Below are 25,109 nucleotides of genomic sequence, written 5' to 3'. Positions count from 1 at the left end.
CAATAATGTGTATATTAATGTGTTTAATAAATGTTTTCAGCACAGAAATAAAATTGTAGTCATGTAATTATTGTAGCATTATCGCTGGACCCGTAGCTAAGAAGTCAAATTGGATTGCAAGTGCACCTTTTTTCCCCACATAATTTCCCGCACACCTATTCCTGCAAACAGAAAGACAGAGGTATAATCAGTGTTATTTCTAAAACATTTGTACATTGTACATCTGTCAGGAAAGGCCTGAACAGGAGTCAACAGTGACACCTGCAGTGACTTTAAGTCGGCCTTCACCCACTTGTAAGTGCATAGTTAAAATCAGACTGCATGTTCCCAGATTCATGGTCAGGTTAGTTAAATCGACTGCACACCTAGATGCAAACTATACACCATGAAAACCTGCATATTAAGGCATTATAGTTCGAACATCAAAATCACAGTTAAAGAAAATTCCAAAGCGTAAACAGAATAAGATTAAATTGTCTCAATGTTTAATGTTTGGTAATCATCAATCATCAGAAGCTTTTGTCGATTAGTGCTTGTAGTTTCCACCTCGACCTCAGACATTACTCCGCATCCCACCGTCGTCTGTGTTTGGCGCCCAGACGGCGGAAGTCTGGGCTGTACCAACTGTACAATCAGAGAGGAAGATGAACAGCAAACGTGTTGTGCGCGTACAAAAACGTAGCGAGCGGCAATTTTTGGAATACTACATGAAAATAATTGATATTTTTCACAAACGCACGTTGCCTAATCTATACAACCATCACAAACGACTTAGTTTATGTTTAATGCCACAACCCTGTTTTCACACAATGGTATAGTCCATTTCATCCCGCCCCCGCCGCCATTTTCTATGTTATTCTCCTCGGCCACACAGCGGTTCACACTTTTTTTTTTTAATGCAATAACTTGTTAATATATCGTTGAGTTTTGGGCTATTAAATTCCCGGCTGCTCCAGTTCAGCGGAGAGGGGAGTTTGACTCCAAATACAGCCAAGGAGTCCGCCTGCACAGACGACCATGTACATCAAGCAGGTAAGCTAGCGGCGGACTTGTCGGGGTTGCCGACTGTCACTGGCCTTACGTTGATCGCGCTGCCTTGAGGCTGTTCCGACAAATGGCTGTGTCCGGGATATTGAACTTGTGCACACAGTCTAGCACGAACTGGATCTCAGAGCAAAGCAGAACCGCGCCATGAGCACATATATGTTAAATAGCTAGCCTGCTAATGCTAGCTAGCGCTACCCGAATTGCCCGCCCCCCTCCTCAAGATGCTAAGCTAACGCTACGGGGCTAACGCAGGGTTCGCAGATGTTTCGCCGCACGATAAGCGGTTTCCCCACGACCCAACACAAACTTCTGGCGGCATTGTGTCTGCCGCGAGGTGGTTCTAAGCGATAGCAAACACGCGCACCGGTCAACACCACGAGTGCTCCCACAGTGGCCGTCAGTCGAGGCCCTGGTGGAAACCATGCCCCGCTCACAATGCATGTGTGGCTGCGCGCAGCACAGAAGATAACGCGTTAGACATCCCAGGGACGATGTTGCAACGATCCTGCAGTCAGGGACAATTCCCGGTTCGTTACTGATGTCACGTCACTCGACTACATGCGGCTGCTGTGCGCGGTGAAGGCAATGCTACAGGTGTCTGGGTTATTTTGCAGGTCATCATCCAGGGGTTCCGAAGTTACAGGGACCAGACTGTGGTAGACCCGTTCAGTCCGAAGCACAATGTCATCGGTGAGTACATGCTCCACCCCCACCCTTCACTCACACGTTTGCATTATCCTTTATTTATCAACAATCAATGCTTGAGGGTGTACAACAAGAGGAGGACTGGCTTGAACAGACTGACGTAGGTGTGCAAAGACTTCTCCCGTTCAGAGCTCTGGACATGTACATCATTATGTCCTCCTCATGTGCTTTTCTTGTTACAGTCGGAAGGAACGGGTCGGGAAAAAGTAACTTTTTCTACGGTACGTGCGCCTCAATTTACCAGGTTGCAACCAACGTTTGCTACCTTCTCTTGTCTGTCGTCTAACATTGACGCTCCTCTCTGTTTTCACAGCCATTCAGTTTGTGCTCAGTGATGAGTTCAGCCACCTGCGGCCTGAGCAGCGTCTGGCCCTGCTCCATGTAAGTCCAGGCAAACATGGGACACACTGCAGATCTCAGCCGCGGCTTTTAGAAGTGGCTCTCTGCAACAGTGGTTGTGTCAAAGTTTTTTCACCCCTCACATGCTTATGTTGACAAAAGTGGAAGTTTATAGTAACTGGTGGTTTATGAAAGTCTTAATATGATTAGCTGTAATTTTGTTAAAATTTGAAGTTTGTGTTATAGGATATTGAAACAGCGTGTGTAAACCTATTTTAACAGGTAAATCTCTCAACATAAACTTGCCTGTGCTTCCTCCCCCTGTCACTGTAGGAGGGAACTGGTCCACGTGTCATTTCTGCTTTTGTGGAGATTATATTTGACAACTCTGACAACCGGTTGCCGGTAGGGATGGCAGAATATTCATATTGATCCCATTACTTTAATTGCTGACACACTAATTGATTCTTTTCAACTTTATACTATTCCCCATCTGCTCTGTTTATGTGTGATTAATAATAAATTGCTACTTTGTTGAAGCTATTATATTTGAATTAGCACATTTGTGCAAGACTTGTGCCAGATATTGTGCTATTCAGATAATATTGAACAGCCTTCCTAAATTGCTGACTGTTGTGATCACTGATTGTAGTCCTACTTCCTGTAATGCACCCTCCAGTACACACAGTGCTTGTTATTCTGATGATGAAGACAGGGTGGTGGAACCAATCTATAAATCCCAAGATTGTTTTTAACTGGGCGTCAAACTGCAATCATGCAGCCTGCTAATACTGTGGCATAACTAGCCAGTTCTGCTGTTCCCTTCTTGATAAGAGATAAATTTATCTTCTTCCAGATTGACAAAGAGGAAGTCTCCCTTCGCCGCGTCATTGGCGCCAAGAAGGACCAGTACTTCTTAGACAAGAAGATGGTGACGTAAGTATTGCTCTGGGGTGACTGTGTCCCTGTAATCACAGGAAATTGCAATTCTGTGTTTCCATGCAATCACTTGTTTGATGGCGTCTGTTATTGTTGCAGTAAGAATGATGTCATGAACCTTCTGGAGAGTGCGGGCTTCTCCCGCAGTAACCCCTACTACATCGTCAAGCAGGGAAAGGTGAGAAAGGAGTGGGTGGCAACCTCACATACACAACACAAGAGTTTTTGTTTCTGTGCCATGTAATATGTTAGTGTATGCAAGCTGGCTGATGAGAGCTCTGGTGTCTTTGCTTCATGTTAAAGCCATGCCAGTATCTAGGGGTATTTGAAAATTGAAAGTGGTGGTGATTTTTTCCATGTTCCATCTAGATCAACCAAATGGCCACAGCACCTGACTCCCAGCGTCTTAAGCTGCTTCGAGAGGTGGCAGGGACACGTGTTTATGATGAGCGCAAGGAGGAGAGTATTTCTCTCATGAAGGAGACCGGTAACAGCTTCTTAACATCATTGTTTCTTAGACAACAATACTGTATAATAGTGGTTTGCACTTTTAAAAACAACCTGGTGTGTATGTTACGCAGAGGGGAAACGAGAGAAGATCAATGAGTTGCTGAAGTACATTGAGGAGCGTCTGCACACCTTGGAGGACGAGAAGGAGGAGCTGGCTCAGTACCAGAAATGGGACAAGATGAGAAGAGCCCTGGAGTACACCATCTACAACCAGGAGCTGAACGAAACCCGCGCCAAGCTGGACGAGGTAATGCTTTGTGGCTACATTTGGAATCACTACTAACTGCTATTCAGAATATTGCACTTTAACAAGAAAGTAAAAAATGCTGTATAACTGCTGTTTTGCCACTGTGGTTATCACTGAAGATTTAGATCTGTTCTGTTGTGTTCAATCTTCAGTACCAATATTTTCTTTTCAACATTCGGTTTTGTTGTTTTTTTGCAGTTGTCTTCTAAGAGGGAGACCTGTGGTGACAAATCCAGACAGCTGCGTGATGCTCAGCAAGATGCCAGAGACAAAGTAGAGGTAAAGAATTCCACTAGTGAGAAATTATATCCATGTCTGAGTTCAGGTGTGGGGTTAAGTCTGATGAAATTATCACAGCATTATCTTTAACAAGTTATCGTGAAGTGAGATATTCAAAATGACATTGTTAAATATCAAATTTGTGTTCCAGAGATTGAATCTGTCACATTTATGAATCCAGAACTGCTCGAATCTTTAAAACACATTGTTACTACCTCATACGGTGACAGATTTAACCTTAATCATCTGTAATATGAACTAATATTGTGAATCCAATCAAGCCTCCCAACGTCACTGTCCTTGGTGAATAAATTATTTGACATTAATTCACTGAAGCAGAAGTTAGTTGTTGTTGCTTTGAATTAAATCTCACACCATATTCCTTTATATCGGCTCATTTTTGTAGGAGACGGAGCGTGTTGTGCGGGAGCTGAAGTCCAAGATCTCTGCCATGAAGGAGGAAAGAGAGCAGCTGTCGACCGAACGCCAGGAGCAGATCAAGCAGAGGACCAAGCTCGAGCTGAAGGCCAAGGACCTGCAGGACGAGCTGGCAGGCAACAGCGAACAGAGGGTACGGAAGCCTCCCATCTGCGTCACTCTGCACACGTGATGCTGCACCAACAACACTCCCTCTCCCCCGTCCCCCGCATCATCACTGTGTGGAGAGAGGGATGTAGTGTCTGTCAAAAAACTCCACGCAGCCTTATTAGACGTTGGAAAAGGAGTTCATGTCCACTGATTTTCAAGTAACTAATATAGTCAACTTGGTGAACTCTGTTGATTTAATATTTGGATAAAGAAAACAGCAAATCAATTAATTATGCAGTTATTAAAATGGTTTAATTGTTATTGTATGCTGACCAACAATTAAAAACATCCTTTTTTTTGGTTTTAGTAATACAAATCAGAGAATGGCAAACTGACTGTTAAATGATTAATTAACCACATGATTGCTGATTCCTTTAATGTTGAAAATCTCTCTGAAATATATTACCAAATCAAATACCACTGATCCAAATGTTTTTCAGTCCAATTCATTGCTCAAACAAGATGTTCTGTCTTAAAGTTCAGTTTTCGTGCTGAATCTTTAAGCAGAACATTTGCTGGACTGAGAATAAGAGATTGAGAACCAAATCAGAGGAAGCACCAGCCTGCGTCTCAGACTTTTTTTCCATAAGCTTCACTATACATCATTCCTGGCACAAGGTTTGTGTACAGAGCTGGCACAGATAACTCTCCGTATGGCCTCGTGTTCAGTGTGGTTTTGTGTGCACGTGTGAGTCTGAAGATAATAATCATACAAAGGGATTTACTGGCTCAGCCTGTGTGTGAGCTATGATGGGTGTTCGAGAGCATGTTGGCCGGTGGTTGGATTAAGCCCACCTGGCTATCGCTGGCACAGCATCAAAAGTTGTTGGAGCAATGTGAAAAGCAAAGGGAAGCTGGACTGCGTCACTAGCTGCTGATGGTCCAAGTTTTATCAGGTTTGAGCTGGCTTTGACACACAGAACGGAAGGTAGAGTTTTTCATGAAATAAGTCCGGAGTACAAAATATTTGAGTATGACACCTGGGAAGAATTGTATATGAATAGTTCTAGCTGTTTTAAGATTATTTTTGGAAATACAAGAACAGTACAAATTGTGCTGAAACTAAACATTTCACTGTCAAGTGCATCAGGAATTACATTTGGACAAAAAAAGTCTGAAATTATATACATGCACTGAGGTGATGTGGTAACCTCGCACCTTAGACAGTCTTTGTTTAAATGTCTTTTTAGTGTATGTCGGCAATTGTATCTTCTATCTTTACATAGATCAATCATCCCTACGCTGTTAATAATATTTTAATTAAATTATTGTTGTCTCCGCCTCTCAGAAGTTCTTGAAGATTTGATGTAAAATGTCACGTTTTTGCTCTTCTAGAAACGCCTGCTAAAGGAACGTCAGAAGCTGCTGGAGAAAATCGAGGAGAAGCAAAAAGAGCTGCAGGAGACCGAGCCCAAATTCAACATGGTGAAGGAAAAAGAGGAGCGGGGTATCTCCAGGTAGGGATGACTCATCTTCAGCTACGGTCCCTCGAGCAGCCAGAGAACAGGCGTAACGTGATGAGTCAGTCATTACATTCTGAATACATTTTCATTGTGAGAGTTCAAGAGGTGGATGCACATAAGATAATGTCAAGACTGGAAATATTTGGACGGTTGTTCATTTTCTTTTTCTTCAGGTTCTGAGCTTCAGCACATTCAATTTGAAATAGAACATGTAGCTGATACATGGTACTTAAATATAGTATCCACTATTTTATTTCAGATTAAATGTACTGAAGCTTAGTGTCTGAAAAACACTAGTTAGTTGACAAATTCTGTCTGTGTCCCATTTCCTTTCAGATTGGCCCAGGCTACTCAGGAGAGGACAGACCTGTACGCCAAGCAGGGACGTGGCAGCCAGTTCACCTCCAAGGAGGAGAGGGACAAGTGGATTAAGAAGGAGCTGAAGTCTCTGGACCAGGCCATCAATGATAAGAAGAGGCAGATCGCAGCCATCCACAAAGACCTGGAAGACACGGAGACGAATAAGGAGAAGAACCTGGAACAGTACAGTGTAAGATAACCTGGAAGGTGGAATATACTTTTTCACTGTTTCAGGAAGATTATTTGTTGCTAATGGGACGGGTGTTTTTCAGACCTATTTGCAGGCATGGTATCTTTTGCAGCAGTGGTAGAAATGTATTAGTTAAATGTATTAGTCGATTGCAATTCCTGCTACATTTATGAGAATATTTCTACTATTATAGCTGCTTCTAACAAGTGCTAATCTTACACTTCTTTGTCAAAATTCTACCTGACCTACATTCAACTTGTCTCTTTAGAAACTCGATCAAGATCTAAATGAGGTCAAGACCCGTGTGGAGGAGCTGGACAAAAAGTATTATGAAGTGAAGAACAGGAAAGATGAGCTGCAGAGCGAAAGAAAGTAAGAACCTTCTCTTTCCCTCAAGCATTTCCTTTGACTTAATTTAGTTTAAACTTCAGCCCTTGCTTGTGCGCATGCTTTTTATTTTTATTGTCTGGTTATACAAAGTACAGTGCCACATACTTGTGATGAATATTTTCAGGAGTATCCTGCATTACGATAAAAAAGGTTGAATTGTTCACCCCTCTTCTAAGCCAATATGCTGTTTCTGGATGGCAACCTTTAGTTACATCCACATATTGTCTTCTCTGAATGTCACTGTGCCTTCCCTGTCCACTAAAACAATGCGGTTTGTTTATATGACACAGAGGATGATGCCACTGCTGGCAGACACTTTTTTTTTTAGCTTTTAAAAGGTCTTCTAGGCTTGATGAATTGTATAGAGTGAAAACACATTCAAGAGAGATTCTTCCCTGCTTCATGAAAAACGACAAACGGAGCTTTTCCAATCCATTCTCCATCTTTTCATTAAAAATACTACACTCAGAATAAACCCCGAAAATGGTTTTAAGTATAAAAAGTGTGTATTATCCTTCCTCGATCAAATGCCAGTCAGTTGAATAACAGACAATTGCCATAACTACATAATAATAGTATTCATTAGTATGTTTGTGTTTTCATGTTAAATCCGTCATGCACCCTCCAGTTGACTGTGATCCATTGTTTCAGTCAAGTGGGTGAAAAGGCAGCATAATGACTGCTTTGATAGAGGGAACACAACATGCACACCCCACAGCTGCAAGCTATCGGTAGTGTATGATCTAAAAATGTGAACAAATGAAAAATTACGCTAATGGAAACAGGAGGGAGATTGTTTTGGTAATTTCTTTGTTTTAATTATTGATGAGAGGTTACCATTTTTCACAAGTGTCTTAATAAAATACTCATCTGCTCATATCTATGTTGAGACTGTGTTTGTTTGCTGTAATCATTCCTCCTGTTGACACTGGCTGTCACCAGATCCCCTCCTAAAGCTCCTAATAAAAGTGATGGATGGGCAAACCAACAGACTTAGTTTTATACAATAATGGACCCAAGAGTCTTTATAATGTTAGTTAAAGTCTGGATCAGTCTGGGTTAAGTTAGTTAATTAGTTAGTTAGTTTTTTGTTTATGTTAAAGTCATTTGAGTAGTAAATTCCCTTCCCAAACCAACTTAGTTTTCTATCAAGATTTGTGTTTTCTGTGGTTTTATCCATAAAAAGATTTATTCACATTTAAAAAAAAGAACACCATAAGTTCATCATCATGTCGTAGTTTTTTGTGTTTTTCCTTACTCACTGTTCTCTTTCTGTGAGCATCATGGCTACAATTGTGTTTCTGGTGACATAAGTGTAACAGTGTGTGACTTTCTGTGTCTGTCCAGCTACCTGTGGCGAGAGGAGAACGCAGAGCAGCAGGCCCTGGCAGCCAAACGCGAGGATCTGGAGAAGAAACAGCAGCTCCTTCGAGCGGCCACTGGCAAGGTTCGTTACTATGTGCATGACTGCGTAATAACTGACTTGCATAACTCGTCTACAGGATACCTAATGCTTCCGTCTGGACACTAGGGAAAGTAAAATTCATGACATATTTGAGGTATGAAAAACAAGGTTGTTGAGGGCTTTCCTTCCAATCTGATGATGACGTCCGCTTCTGTCTTGTTATCAGGTGGGATATGTGAATGTGTTGGTAGTGGTATCAGCATCCACAGGTGTGTTGCTTTCTCCTGGCTATCCTTTCCTCCTCGGCATATGGGTCCCATCCAGGAACGCTCCCTCCAGGTCTTTCAGTCAGCAGCAGCCTCCTTCATGCCTTCATGTCTGATTCAGCATTTCCTTACAACGCAGCATCTTATAGGCCCCTTTAACACTTCCTCTGCCCACTGGGAGGGCATCGTCCAGTGTGTTGCTGGCCATGTAGCACTTGACGCGGCCAAATTGGGCACATTTTTACCCCATAACCTAGCCGTTAAAGCTTTTCCTGGGTGATTATAGCATCACTGTTACTGTCTTTTTCAGAGTATTTCAGAGGACCTATAGGTGGGTCAGTTTATAGCCACTCTGCCTTTTGGGTAAGTCCCTTGAGGCAAGGCTAAGGAAGCTCACCCTGAAAGAACAGCAATACCCTAGTGGTGCAAATGATGAAAACCATAGACCTGGCAGCCTCCAAGTAGCCAATCTGCGGGACTGGCCTTGCTGGATCCACCCACACCTCTGGAATAATATCATCTTGACAAAGATAGTGCATCGGCAAAGGACTCACATTGTAACTGAGGCAGTTATCAGGATAGGTACATCAAATATAATCACTCATCCGCTTCGCCACTGGCACCTTATCTCAGCTGGCTGAATTAACATATGAATCACTCGTCTCTGCCTCATCCAACAACTGCCAGCCGATTCTTCTGAATTATGTCTGGCTGACATGAAAGGAGGCTGAGTGTGGCTTCATGGACACACACACATCAATGTCTTGCATTTATTTTTCTTTCATTGGTCCTGGCTGAGTCACCCTGCCTCAAGTCTTTGATGGACTCTATCTCCTCTACAGTACAGTTCATACTGTCTCAAAATATGAGCTACGGATGGAGAGATGGAGGCAGTTTGTAAATCTTCAGTTTGCAGTTTTGCCATTTCCACCAATTATTTATAGCACATGATTTCATCTGTTTAGAAATCATTCTGTAAAATGTTCTACTTACAAAGAGGATCAAGGCTGCTTTTGTAATTTAAGAAAAAAAAATAGTTTAGTGAACATTGTAATAAGGACTTGGTTTGTTTTCATGTATGTGATGCTGCTTAGTGTGATACATGTTTAGATGTAACTGCTTTTTACTGGATTAAAAGCCACCCTACTCTTTTTCTTGTGCTCCTTCAGGCCATTCTGAACGGCATTGACAGCATCAACAAAGTCCTTGAGCATTTCCGTCGGAAAGGCATCAACCAGCATGTCATCAATGGTTACCACGGCATCGTCATGAATAACTTTGAGTGCGAGCCTGCTTTTTATACCTGTGTGGAGGTGACTGCTGGTACCAGGTGAGGACCGTTTATCAAAAAAACATGCAGTCTCATTTTAAATCAACAGTAGCTCCACTTCCTCCATGTTAATGTGTCCTGTGGACATAAGGAGCAGGTTCTTGCCAACAGACTGATTAAAATGTTTTGTGTTAAGTTGGTACTATACCATGTGCCTTGGGGATTGTAATTATTTTGTATTTTAATAACATATTTGATTATAATAGAAGAAAAATCCAAAAAGCAGTCATAGCTTAATGTCTAATCATTATTGGAAGAGATGATGTAAATATGTTGTACATTTCACAATAGACTGATATCCCTCAGTTTTTTTTTCTTATAATATTGTTACCTTGGTTCGTAGTTGTGGCAAACCTTCACTCACACCTTTATTTCTCTCCTTTTCCTTTTTACACTTGTTCTGCCTACCTATTCTGGTTTCCCAGACTGTTCTACCACATTGTGGAGACTGATGAAGTCAGCACCAAAATATTGATGGAGTTCAACAAAATGAACCTGCCTGGAGAAGTCACATTCCTGCCCTTGACCAAGCTGGACGTCAGGGACACAGCCTATCCAGAGACCAATGTAAGGGACATACATAAATTAGATCTGGTACTAAGTAGGTAGTTAATTCAGGCCTTGGCAGCAAAGTGGTTAAACTAATTCTGGGACTATTATCATAAAATATTCTCTTTTGATGAATTTTAAAACAACCATGAACTTAATATTTTTTAACCATTACCTTTATTTTCTCAATTACATAAAGCGTTTATTTAACTGCTTTTAGTATTTGCCACTGTGCTCATACCAATGTCCTTTTTTCCCTCAAGGACGCCATTCCCATGATCAGCAAACTGCGTTACAGCACCAACTTTGACAAGGCCTTCAAGCATGTGTTCGGGAAGACCCTGATTTGTCGCAGCATGGAGGTCTCCACCCAGCTGGCCAGGGCATTCACCATGGATTGTATAACTTTGGAGGGTAAGAGGAAAATCCTGCAACAGCACAGTTTACATCAATCCCACAAGAACATAATAGGACAAAGAACAATTTTGAGTTTCAGACTAAAAGATTTATCTGTTAAAACAAAAAATAAACACATGTATCTATTAGTTGGTATTTAGGTCCATCTGAGTTGTTAGTTGTTAACTGCGTCCAAGTAAAATTTATATTGCCAATATTTGTGGTATCTCTCATCAGAGAACATTGCAAGTAGCTGTAATTTAATTTTACCTTTCATTTCTACATACAGTATCTCTGAAATACAGTACATTGTGTTGTGTCCCCCTAGGTGACCAGGTGAGCCACCGTGGAGCGCTGACCGGAGGCTACTATGACACCAGAAAGTCTCGCCTGGAGCTGCAGAAAGACATGAGGAAGGCTGAGGAGGAGTTGGGTGAGCTGGAGGCCAAACTCAATGAGAACCTGCGCAGGAACATTGAACATATCCTTTTTACTAAAACATATGGGCTTGTTGGTAATGATGGTAATTTTTCATATCAGTAGTGGAACCCACATTAATCAAATAAAAACATTTGTAAAATACTAGTTATTATTACATAGTTGGACATGAGTTATAAACTAAAAGTTTTAACCCTTTGGATATTATAATATTCTAAGGGTATTTTACAAACATTAGATACAGTTGGACAGAAAACCAGTTTCTTGTCTCCTTGTAATATATATATTTTTTAAAGATTGAATCAACTACTCCTTTGAAATGTTAAATTCAATATTTCATTTTAAACGTTGTTACAAATGAGTTTCCCCATTGAAATATTCCTCATTCGTCCCAATATTGAAGATTGTCATATATTTTAAGGACAGCACGCAGTTCAAGTTGAGCTTTAGAGAGCTGGTGTCTGGAGTAAACTAAAATTAAAGAGCAGGTGTGATCAAATTGTAGTCTCTGGTGATATAGGTATTCTGCATGCAGTGCAGATTTGGTTTGAAACCCATCCCTTCTCCTGCACCACAGCCTCCTCCAGTGTCTTTAAAATGAAAATAGGAAATGAAATGGCAAAAGAAAAGGAGACATTGTGGTTGTGCTCAGTCAATATTCTTACTAAATGTGCTGGAAAACAAAAGTGTCGGTCCAAAAAAGGCAATCATCACACTGTTGCCTTCTGTCAATAGAATGTTTGAATTCATATGCCGCCATGCAGTATGTGACAACCTGTCCTTTATCTAGGTGCGTCAGTAAAAGGTTAGAAGACCATTCAGTGCTGCCCTCATCATGACATCAACTGATGTCATATGGCTGATACTGTAATTAAATGTGGATTAAATCAATCCGGGTTGTGGAGCTCCCTCAAAGCCAACAGGAGGCTGACTCTGGCACAAGAGAGGATCTAAGCAGGTCTAGAAAGATTAGTACATGTTAGGTCATATCGTCCAGAGCCATGACTCACTGCTTGTCAGCTTGTGAAAACAGACAGGGATTGTGTTTGCATGTACGGCATCTTTACGTTATACCATGATATTATCTGTGTGTTTGCACACCTGTGTGATTGTGCATAGCCTCTCACTCACAGCAGGTGTTGTGTATGCAGATAAATGTGTGCGCCTGGCGATTACGCACGTGTGTGGAGGCGGAGGAAATGGATGACTGAGCCGATGACATGGCTCTTGTCTTTCCCTCCTGCAGCGCTGAGTCAGCGAACAGATCAATTATTTAAAAGCCTCTTGTTGTTCCCTCTCCACCTCTGCCCTGTCGATAAGCATGTGATTATGCACCTTCTCTACCCCTTCTATTTTAAGTTGCCATTTTCGTTTTGCCATCAGCACCACACTCCAGTGAAACTGTTGAGGTCATGCAGTGACCTTGGATTTTGACTGCTCATAACTGCCACATCTGTAATCAAATGTATGGTGTTATTCATCTGATGAATATTTGATTCTTTTAGTGATGAACCTGTCTCTGATATGGATACATGTTATTCTTTTAATAATTATTTAGTTCAGTGAAGGTAGTGGCCTGTTGACAGCTGATCCTATTCAAGAAAATTATTAGATGCTCTTAAGCCATCCATTTTCTTTCCGTCTTACCTGCACAGTTAGCAGACCGGTCCTCTGACTTCCAGTGGCCCTTTTAAATCAGCAAATTGATTGGCCTCAGTGTTTTATTGAGTCTTGTTAAACCTCAAAGGACCAGAGGTGTGTTGCAGTCCTGGAGGATCAATACGCCTGTCTGTTAAATTGGCTTCATGATGAGTATGTGCAGCTCCCTCTAATCCTCTGCCTGGATGTCAATGATGACAGTCTTCCTTTGGAAGCCCAATCACATTATTGAAACACTGGTTTGCAGTAAAAAGCCAACACACTGCGCCCTTACTGTATAAGCTTATGTGCGCAATGCTTTTCTGTCCTGGTCTTTTTAGAGTAAAATTACAGTATGCAATGAGTCTTGTACAAGGTAAATGCAGAACAGCAGACATATCACCTATTTCCTGTGGACACTGTCACACCAAGTTGGAAAGACTGTAAGAAGTATAAGAAGATAAAGTTGGACTGGTCAACTCAACTTAGAAATTGTCTTTGCTGACCGACTACTGAAAAAAAAAAAATGGAACCGTGCATTTATCCAACACTAGCATTATATTTCCTTAATGGCTTCCTCCACGCATCAACAACGAGATCGACCAACTGATGAACCAAATGCAGCAGATTGAAACACAACAGAGAAAGTTCAAGGCCTCCAGAGACAGTATTCTGTCAGAGATGAAGATGCTGAAGGAGAAGAGGCAGCAGTCAGAGAAAACGTTCATGCCCAAGGTGATCAAATACTGATGTTGTCACAAATTAAACTTGTTCACAAGACCAGGGCTCATGGTCATGATGACCTGACTGTAGTGAATGTTGTTTCTGCAAGTGTGTCTGTGCTGTTCACTGATGTCTGTCTGTTCTACATAATTTTCTTCAGCAACGCAGTCTCCAGAGTCTGGAGGCCAGTCTCCACGCCATGGAGTCCACCAGGGAGTCACTGAAGGCCGAGCTGGGTACAGATCTGCTTTCTCAACTAAGCCTGGAGGACCAGAGGCGTGTCGATGACCTCAATGATGAGATCCGTCAGCTCCAGCAGGTCAGGAATCAGAGACATAGGACCTGTGGCACATTTGGTCTCACTTTGAAATAACTGACAGTCACAGATTTCTGTTGGCACTCTGGATTTGAATGAGAACATTTGTGGTGAGGTGGCCCGGGGTAGTGAGCTACTGCTCAGTGAAGTGGACCATCATTTAAAAGCAGCAACAACAAGCTACCTGTGGGAAGGTGTTTTCACCTGTTCCTTGCACTGTTTATATTTTTATCATATACCTATTTTTGAAATGATCCACTATGTAAAAACATTTTCAAGCATTCTAGTGTTTTCGTATCATTATGAATCTGGCAGGGCAAATACAGAAGTGTATATAATAGTCTATATACAATGCACGCACAGGGTATACATCTCCCCTCCGATGCTTTTCACTCAAGTTAGGACTTACTCTTCTATTGATTTTATTCATTGGATTAAAAAAATGACAACATTCTTTAACACTTGTTATATGGAATATTATCTCAAGATATAGCCATTCATTATGTTATTATTGCTCAACTATTATCATTAGTATTTTTATTGCTTTGTAGCCAACTACAAAATGGAAGATGGATTTACAAACACAATTCATCCTCAATATATTCATATTAACTCCATTGATTTTTATTATATACATTAAAATAGATATGTTCCCAACTATCTGAGATATTGTTAAAAAAAAAAATAAATATAGAATATAACATTTGAATGAAAAAAATATTACAATCTCAAGAAAATTACATGAAGCAACACTAAACGATGTTTGAATTTTGTTCAGCCACAATGTGGTGCGTGGATGACATCATTTTATTTAGATGAGAGAAACGGCCTGTTCCCCACATTTAGTTGTTTCTTTGTTTACCCTCCCTCGCTGCCTCCTGCTCGTGTATTCAAATGACCTGATTGAGGTGAGAGGAGCGGGCAGCAGCTGTGTGTGGGCTGTTCCTGTGATCCAGCGTTGTCCTCTCTTTTCTCTCTCGCTGCCAGCTGCTCTCATCTCTCACCTCAATGAACTCTCAGCCATTCCTGCAATCGTTGCACAACAGCTCCGCCCGTGGCCATTGGAGCTTTTTCATGTGCGATGCTGCAGCGCTGGCAGTTGTCAGATGACTTTCACTTGAGACATAACACTTTTTAATTCCTGGAAATAATTAAATGCTATTCAGACGTATTAGCTGTCTTCATATGTAGTTCAGAGATGTACATATGTAGCAGATAATAATCAGAGGCTACTTACACAGTTTTTACAACAGTTCTATCCCAGTGAGAAGTAGATGTCACATGAGGTCAGTTCAGGTTCAGATATTATCAAAATTGGCTTTAAATTAATTATTGCTGACAATCCTCATGTTTCTAATGCTGTTCTGATACACAGAGAAAGAAAGAACTGGGTTAGGAAGTCTTAGATAATAAGCTGATGAATATCTTCATATCCCTTTTTTATCTTCACTTGGCCAAAACCATACAGGTCTAACCGCTTTGTGTTTCATGTTGATCTCTTTGCCCAACCACAGGACAACAGACAGTTGTTGAATGAAAGGATCAAACTAGAGGGCATCATGACCAGAGTGGAAACCTATCTCAATGAAAACTTACGGAAACGTCTTGACCAAGTGGAGCAGGTATGTTGACCCTTGAAACTCCCAAGGAACGTGTCATAAGTCTCATTGTTCGGCTGTGTATGCTGAATATTTTATATGACTTAATGTAAGATTTATGTAAAACTACTGTTTGATATTTGAAGTGGTAAATTGTATATCATTACTTGCCAACAAGTTCAATGTTTTTGAACTTGTTGTTTTTTTGCAGCTGTTAAATGATTGAGTTGATTTAATGTGTTGAAATTGTGGCCTTCATAAATGAAGTCTTGGATTCAAATTCACTCATACAAATCAGAAGAGGCCTATTTGAATTTGCGTGACCCTCTTTTTCAAATGTTTTCTAATTTGCATTGACACAGGAGCTGAACGAGCTGCGAGAGACTGAGGGAGGCACAGTGCTCACAGCAACAACATCTGAGCTGGATGGCATCAATAAACGTGTCAAAGATACTTTGTCTCGATCAGAAGGTACGAAATATGCTGAATGTACAGGACCCCCCTCCCTCCACCAGGCAGTCCACCTAGGGGAACAAATATGCTTTTATAATTCCTTTTAGCAACCTTTTATTGTAGTACTCGTTATATGTTAGTCTGGCATCTATAATCTTTACTAATTTATTACCATCAGTTGTTTAAATTGAGAATTGAGGGGTTGGTATCGCCAGCAGATGGTGTCAATCTCTGTGTTTGACTCACATCTTGGACAACATGTTCTTCAGACAGCCTGGTCACACAGTTGTATAAATGTTCTTGTGGTGCTATGGTTCAAATGAGGTTGATACACTGCAGTTGCCAAGAAGCACTTGTTCCTGGATAGAATACATTTTCAGGGATTCATATTGAGTCATTGTCTCTCATTATAGATGATCCTTGGAACAGTCTGATTTTCAGTTTGATTTTCTCTTGTAACTAAATGGGAGAAATACCCTGCACATTGGTCTGTCATTGATGAAGGATGTCATTGTAGCTGTGGATTGAAGATGAAAAAAATTTTCAAGGAGTGGCAGATGTTTTTAAAGTCTGTGTTTAAAAGTTATTCTCACTAATTTTTAAAACCAGAGAATCAAACCTGTGACAGAGTATTTCAGATTCTCTGAGCCAGGGACTTGGAGACTTTATGTATGCCCTTATACCCAATACCTTACTGCCACCTACAATGTCTTTTCCAGATCTGGATACCCTGGTTGACAAGACAGAGGGTGAGATCAAGGATCACATAAAGAGCATGGATCGCTGGAAGAACATTGAGAAGGAGCAAAACGACGCCATCAACCACGACACCAAGGAGCTGGAGAAAATGACCAACAGGCAAGGCATGTTGCTCAAGAAGAAAGAGGAGTGCATGAAGAAGATCAGAGAGCTCGGCTCACTTCCACAAGAGGCCTTTGAGAAGTACCAGACCCTCACACTCAAACAGGTACACAGACACAGACTGGGCTTAATGGGCCTTCATGTTTCATTGTCATTTCTTTCAAGCCAACAGCAGCATCATTCAGAGGAGCTGTGTTACAGTGTGGCTGTTGAATGTGGATTTATTCACTGAACAGCCACAATGTTAAACCCCCTGACACGTGAGTGGGAATAACATTGATTATGTCATTACATAATGTGTCAAGAGTTGGGATATATTAGGCAGCAGGTAAAGTGGGCAACCATGAGTATCTAAGCGACTTCGACTTGTGCCAAATTGTGATTGCTAGTCGATCGCATCTCCAAAAATAGTGATCTTGTGTGGTGTTCCTGGTCTGCAGTGGTTTGTACCTAGGCCTACCAAGGCCTGGGGGAGATGGTTGATGCTCTGGGTTATGCATACACAATATTATATTAATCTTATGGCTGATATTATAACAATTGCTATCTGCTACCTTTAATACTTCCCCATATAAATGTCAGAATATCAGGTGTTAGAAGCAAGCAACAAATTATTTTACTCTTTACTCTGCAGAACAAACTGTAAACACAGTGTTGAGATATGATTGACTTATAAAGTCGATATAGTGAATGTGCTTAGCGAAGAGTTGCTTAGGAACAGCCAACAAAGAGAAACATTAGCATTAATTTGGAGTCATATGACTGTCAGGTCGAATGTTCACTTCCTTTTTCTCTGGGCTACTGCTCACCAACTCTTGATAAGGATGAGGGGTGATAATTGTTATTTTCCAGCAGTAACCAAGTGTTATTCTGAGGTCTGCCAGCTTGCTGAGAACTGAATGCCCTAAGTGGAAACTACTGACGATATTCGAAATTCTGCTTGCCTGCAGCAAATGGTAAAAAATGTCTGGATTTTGAGATGGCCCACCGGTACGACAGGGTTTTCTCAGTGTTGCCAATGGCCTGCCTGAATATGACAGCTGGTGAATGTGTTTGTGACAAAGCCGGACAAAGAGAGGCTGCACACTATAAAAGCAATGGCACAAAATGCCAAGTTGGATATCTTTTATGTTATTTTGAGAAGGTAAAAAAAAAAAAGTTGGGCCACTCCAGCCTTGGTAATTAATGAAAAAACTTTTACTGCAGCTTTGGGCCCTTGATGGTGCTAAGAATGAAAAAGATCGTAGTGCCTGATGCTTGGAAAGACAGTTCTGGTTTCCACTTTGTAGACTCAAAGCTGTCGTCCTCTTAATCCTCTTTTTACCACATGAACATGATCCTAGATAAGGACATTGACACTAATGCCACAGCAGCACCACAACCAACCACAATACCAAGGTAAATACACCGAAGATCCATGTTTGTCACTCTTATGAGTGTGTTCACATACACACAGATAGACCCTGGTCTCCTTAGGAATAAGCCCCAAGGCCAGCGCCTCCCACCCACTCAGCTGTGACTCAGACACTAGTTAGTGCTTTGTCTCCGGGTTATTTTCAACCAGCCGCCACTGGGAGCACAGACTGAGTGGTGAGTGGACTTTCATAAGTGTGTGTGTGTGTGTGTGTGTGTGTGTGTGTGTGTGTGTGTGTGTGTGTGTGTGTGTGTGTGTGTGTGTGTGTGTGTGTGTGTGTGTGTGTGTGTGTGTGTGTGTGTGTGTGTGTGTGTGTGTGTGTGTGTGTGTGTGTGTGTGTGTGTGTGTGTGTCAATTGCCCTCCTTCAAATTGCTGAAAATAGCCTCACACTTTCTCATAAACACTCTACAGTTGATCTTTCTCCACAGGACACTGCTCAAGGGCAAGATGGTGCCATTGATTGCACAAGTGGATGAGAGGATGGAGAGGAATGATTCCTGCTCATGTTCCCTTGGTCATTAGTCATTTAGAGTGTGTGGAGAATGCTTTCACATTTAACCAAGTTGTTAATTAATCAGGTCGTGTCTTCTTCAGACATGAATAGATTCTAGCAAAGCACTTTTAAATAATTTGAAATACACAGTAGATTTGGATCTTTGTCCCAGGGGTGTGATTGTGCACATTTATAAAGGAAACCAACAACATTATTCCATATATTGCTTGAAAAATCATTTATAATCAATTATCAGTTTGTTTTACCTCTAATAATTTGCTGGCAATACTGTAGAGCTGCCTCACAAGTCAGTTCAGCTTTTCTCAGCACTCAACATTATTACTGATGTATTTTATTATTGCACCTTATCTCAAAATGCTAGTTGTAGTCTATCATTCACTCTCCTGCACTCCTGCGTTTTAAACTCCACACGCAACACTCTGACAAAATCTGATGTTTTTACATCCCAGATGATGAACGTAGTTGGAGCAAGTAAAAGTTGTCGTCTTGGTCATAGCTCAGTTTTAATAATCCGACTGCATAGTGGAGTGTGTCTCTTGCCCGGTGTGATAGTGCTGTCAGCCAGACTTAAGAGCTGAGAGTAGCCAACAGAAATGAGTCATGCTCTCCCACCTTACTCTGTTGGGAATTCTGCTGCCCTCGGTTTCCATCACTAGTCTCTAGCTAATGAAAACAACAAGCATGTTTTGAGAATTATAAAGATAAAGAAAGATGAATTCCTTTCTATCTCTTCCGACAGTTGTTCCGAAAACTGGAGCAGTGCAACACGGAGCTGAAGAAGTACAGCCATGTCAACAAGAAAGCTCTGGACCAGTTTGTCAACTTCTCTGAGCAGAAAGAGAAACTCATCAAGCGCCAGGATGAGCTGGACCGCGGCCACAAATCCATCATGGAGCTCATGAACGTCCTGGAGCTGCGAAAGTACGAGGCCATCCAGCTCACCTTCAAACAGGTGAGTCCACAGGGACGTGCATCCACTGACGTCACTTCGCTAAAATGGTTAGTTAGATAGTTGAGATGGTTTATCAACAGTAAGCTAGTGTAAAGGACTGAAACATTTTTGCTGTCAGTGATCCAGATGTTGCAGAAACGCTTAACTTGCAGTTGTAATTGTTTGATTTCCTGAAAATTTGAAGTGTTCCAACTAAATTATCGTAGTTTTAATGGTTTTCCTTTGGTATTTTGCAGGATACCTGCAAATATACAGCATATCAATAGTGTTAGTGTCCTTTTTTTCTATTTTTTGGACATCTGATCAACGATTTAACTCAGCAATTCGTCCTCTTAGTAGTACTTTCAAGTATTATATTATCATCATAAAAGACCACATTATTATATTGTAATTTGATCTGCAGTATTTTCACACTCTGTAATTTAGCCTGACTAATTATTCACTCTGTAACCACCTTCTCTGTCGTAGGTGTCGAAGAACTTCAGTGAGGTTTTCCAGAAGCTGGTGCCGGGTGGCAAAGCTACACTGGTGATGAAGAAGGGCGACGCTGAAGGCAGCCAGTCCCAGGATGAGGGCGAGGGCGGTGCGGACAGCGAGAGGGGCTCCGGCTCACAGAGCAGCGTTCCCTCAGTCGACCAGTTCACTGGAGTCGGAATCAGGGTCAGAATCGTTCTTCAGTTATTCATTTTATCCCCTTTTGACCGAGAATGCGTAATACTTACTTACTTATTATGTACTTATTCCTTTACAGCAATCAGCATTGTCAATTCTAACAGATAATATGGATTTATTATTATATATTTTAAAATCAAAATGTGAAATAAAAATCTCCCCTTCATTCAGTTTTTAGGTCAATCAAATATATTTTGTATATACTAATGGATAATCATGTTATGATTACATAATCCACACATTTAATCAGAGCTATGTTAAGCATTAGAATGATCTCATATTTTTCTCTCTTTTTTTTCTTCACAAGTGGTTGAAAATCATTTATTTTGTGTCACTGTCTACTTCCAGTTTATTTAGGTCTTCTTTAGTTTTCAGCTTGAAACATGGGAGTGTGTATTTCTGGAGTATTGCAAACATATCCTTAGATAGCTGATCAATTCCCACTAAACGGGTCATGCAATGTGAAACACATGATTCTCCTTATTCTGAATTCATCCTAATCATTAGCTTTCACAAAGGCACAGTCCTTTTAGTGTGTTATTGTATCACATCTCTCCAAAACAGAAAAACTAAGAAAATGAAAACCTGTAACCAAAAACAACAAATTTCTTTATGTTTCTGCCTTTTTGTGTAATATGACAATCTAATATTTCCCCACGTGTCTTCTGGTAGGTGTCGTTCACAGGGAAGCAGGGCGAGATGAGGGAGATGCAGCAGCTGTCTGGAGGTCAGAAGTCTCTGGTGGCTCTGGCTCTGATATTTGCCATCCAGAAGTGTGACCCCGCCCCTTTCTACCTGTTTGATGAGATCGACCAGGCGCTTGACGCCCAGCACAGGAAGGCCGTGTCAGGTACAGTGCGAGTGAATCTCAAACAGAGCATTACACTCTGAATATCCAAAACAGGCAATGCAAAAAAAAAATTATATTGTAGTAATTTTATTTTAAAATGATGTCATCGTGATGTAATTTATACCATATTATGATTAATGGATAGGTCTGTATACGCTGTAGTTCATGACTCTAATGTTACTACATAACATGATGTATGTTTCTGACTTCACAGGGACATCACAATGACATCATCCCTACCATTTGATCATAAATTATTTTAGCCTCTACTGTATATAAGCTTACGGTCGTGTTCATAGTCCTATAGGATGCAGAGATATCTTGAAAAATCGAATTTTGAATTGTGCAGCATGCGTCATTTTCAGACTTCTTCATGATGTCACTTGTCATATTTTTTATATGATAGGGAATCATTCTCTGAACTATATAGGCCATAGATTGTCTCTCTAACTCGATTATTTGTTGAGAATTTGGGGATTTATTTTTATTTATATTTTTTTAAAGACAATAAATTAGTTGAACTTTACCTTTAACCAATCCACTCGTTAAATCTGTAAAAGTTAGTCCATGTGTTTTTGAGTAATTTTTTTAACACACGCGCACTGAAATGGATTATTGTTCTTGACAAAAAAAATCATAGTGGGGGTGGGGTGGATTTCTATTCAATAATTTTTTTTAAATAAAAAATTGTTTTACTTATGTTTGTAACAGAACATCGTGGTTTCCATTCTTTGTTAGAAAATTGCAACTCATCTTTCAATCTTTTTTATGTCGTGTCCATTTAAGACATGATCGTGGAGCTGGCAGGACACGCACAGTTCATCACCACCACGTTCAGGCCTGAGCTGCTCGAGTCCGCCGACAAGTTCTACGGTGTTAAGTTCAGAAACAAGGTGAGTGTTCTGCTGATGATGGGGGCAACGGCTCGGCTGTTTGTCCTTCTCTTAGTCTTCCCTCAGATTATTGTCTGCACACCAGTAGTGCAAGTCTATATTTTGGGATGGTAGTGAATAACGCATTGTAAAGATTTATTCTATATAACATCATTCATGTTTCGGGGTCAGCAGGGTGTCCTAGTCAGTCTGCATTTACAGTTAAGAACATGACTTTAAACTTTGGACCTACTGATTTTTCCGTGAGCAAGTTAATAAATAAACATTCTCCAGCTTCTCTGTGAATCAGTAGTTGCGAAGAGCAAACATAACTTTGTTATTAGAAAGTAGAATAACTAGGTGTTTCCTGAGCCATACAAATTTTCCCATCCCATTCAGCCACGTTTCCACATTTCTGTTGTCATTGATTTGTTTTCACAGAAACAGGTTCATGTTCACCATGAGGTCACTGTTTTCTGTAAATAAAGGTGAACAGTGAACAGACCAACACCCACAATGTTCACTCTTTTTGTGTTTTTAGGTGAGTCACATTGATGTGATCACAGCGGAGCAGGCCAAAGACTTTGTGGAGGACGACACCACCCATGGTTAAGTCGTCAGCTCTTCATCCTCCTCCTCCTCCTCCTTTCTCCTCCTCTCCAGTGCACTGCTTAGCTCGAAGCCTTTTACAACTGGGCCCAAGGACAGAAATATCTCCCCCAATCTACCAGCTTTTGTTTTTAGTCCTCAACTCCAGACTTTCTCTAAATGTGAGGATTTCATTGGATATGTTGTTCAGATTAAACTTCAAGTTCTCTATGTTTCAGGCTGATTAAACTACGAGTTTGAGAAGATGTGGTGTTTTTTTTTGAAAATCTCCAACCAGCAGACTTTTGTTTTGCCACATTTTCCTGTGTTGCAGTGCCTCTGTGTGGATTCGGATAATAACAGAAATGCAGTTCTCTCACACTTCCTGAACAGGTCCTGAGGAGATCACTGGGTGACTTAAGTGTCACAGACATTAGTCTTGAGCTGAGGTTTGGTAATCTGCCATTTGAGTCGAGTGGTAACAAACCTCTGGACCTTTTTTCAGAAAACAAGTCATCTGTGTACAATGAAAACACTTTTAATATGACATAGATGGAGACTGTTTATCTGGAATCTTAAAGCCCGGTGGAGAGGAGCGGCTTTTCAGCTTATATGGGTATTTGTTGACACCCTTAGAAAAAGAAGAGAACCTGTTCACTCCGAGGTTTCTGTGTTGTATAATCTTTGTACTCAATGCTAACATGTATCTGTCATAACCAACCACACGGCTTTAATGTTTATAGGCCATGGTTCCTTTTAATGGTTGTTACTGTTCTGTGTATTTCCCTCTTTTTAGGTCACTTCAACATGTGAAAGGTTAAATTCCACCAGATATCCATTTTGGAAAAAGAACTTGGCCTCCTGAGTTGATATAAAAAAAACAAAAAACCCAGAAGTGATGCAGTGATCCTGAAATGTATCATTACTTCAGTCCTAAACCAAGTTGTGCGTAATCCTATATTTTCTCAATGGATATATTGTTTGTGGTTTAACTTATCATATGTTGTACCTAGGTTCAAATCTGCTTTTTTAAAATGGTTTTGTTTCTTTTTTATGTAATTAGAAAACTCACAAAAATAATAAAAGATTTAAAAACTTAAAACTGTTTGCTACAGCTGTGACATGTCATTTTGAAGGACCACTAGGTGGTGCTGTGCCACTGATACCTAACATCTAACAAGGTTAGAGTGGTTTTCACTCAGAGGCCTGCCTGGCTTGGATTAGGTGCAATCTTTGAGGAAATATGCTTCATTATTATAGAGAAAAATGTCTGGCTGAACATATATATTTGTAATTCATACAGCAAATATGTTGCAAATTAATCCTGCCTTAACCTGTCTTCACATTCATTACTAAGAGTAGTATTATAGGGTATAAGATTTATATGAAAAAAAAATTAAAGAAAAAAAATAATACTATGGAAACATCTTTGACTAGAAAATATTTGTATTTCATGTACTTGACAAAAGTTTGAAATGTCAACATGTCTTATCGTCCATGGTTATCTTCATTGTTTCTTTAATATCTATATATTTTGTATGTGCATGCCTGGATGTCACCCTTCAACTTAAAATTAATTTTGATATAGCTGGTGATCTCCATCCACAGCAGCTCTACACCGTATATTGTAGACATAAGGTCAGCAACCGTCTGGCACCAAGGTCACAATCCTGCTCACATTGCACAGCGCTAACACCTCCGTTATATTCTGTTGCTGATATCAATGATCCTGTTGAATTGCGGTGTTCCAGGGGAATCTCCCACATGGCGGAGCTGTCACTCTGCTGTAACATCACCTTGTGCCGGCACGCACTGTATCTGAAAGGTCGTGACCTCCTGAGATGGATTTACAGATCCTCATTGTGACATCTCAGACCTCCAGAGCATCTCGGTTGCACGGGGTTCTCCGGGACTCGGTAACTGACTTCAGCTGTTTTTTGACCTAGGAAAGCACTTGTGATTTTCTTAAAGCACTGTACTGAGCTTTATGACAATAGTCGTGTTGTTGGATGAGATCTTACTCTGGTCTGGAGTTCGTGGGATGAGATGGCTGGTGAGAGTGAAACCGAAACAACTCATTCAGACTTTTAATTTTCCACTCCCTCGCTGTACTCAACCACTGTTTCACATTATTCTCTCTCTGCCCTCCTCCAGGTTCTCCCACCAATAATTCACACTTCTGAAGTGAAAATACAAATAACAACCCACCATCCCAC

The 25,109-nt window shown here is 40.8% G+C and overlaps 1 protein-coding gene across 1 annotated transcript; it reads left to right on the top strand.

The window, feature by feature from the left end:
• The first annotated feature begins 843 nt into the window (after positions 1-843).
• Positions 844-23,995, top strand: smc3 (structural maintenance of chromosomes 3). The gene is made up of 29 exons (XM_035638380.2): positions 844-1,032; positions 1,662-1,737; positions 1,935-1,973; positions 2,066-2,133; positions 2,425-2,496; positions 2,948-3,027; positions 3,130-3,208; positions 3,400-3,517; positions 3,612-3,787; positions 3,986-4,066; positions 4,473-4,637; positions 5,990-6,111; positions 6,454-6,667; positions 6,936-7,039; positions 8,405-8,504; positions 9,898-10,058; positions 10,484-10,625; positions 10,871-11,021; positions 11,332-11,484; positions 13,663-13,814; positions 13,963-14,121; positions 15,633-15,740; positions 16,079-16,187; positions 16,889-17,136; positions 19,699-19,911; positions 20,380-20,571; positions 21,256-21,433; positions 22,220-22,326; positions 22,847-23,995. Exons 1-29 carry the CDS (start codon positions 1,018-1,020, stop codon positions 22,916-22,918), a joined length of 3,654 nt encoding a protein of 1,217 aa, XP_035494273.1. The 5' UTR covers positions 844-1,017; the 3' UTR covers positions 22,919-23,995.
• The last annotated feature ends 1,114 nt before the right edge of the window (positions 23,996-25,109 follow it).

Source organism: Scophthalmus maximus, chromosome 8, assembly GCF_022379125.1.
Source record: "Scophthalmus maximus strain ysfricsl-2021 chromosome 8, ASM2237912v1, whole genome shotgun sequence".
Classification (NCBI taxonomy): domain Eukaryota; kingdom Metazoa; phylum Chordata; class Actinopteri; order Pleuronectiformes; family Scophthalmidae; genus Scophthalmus; species Scophthalmus maximus.
This window is presented reverse-complemented; position numbering and strand designations above follow the sequence as displayed.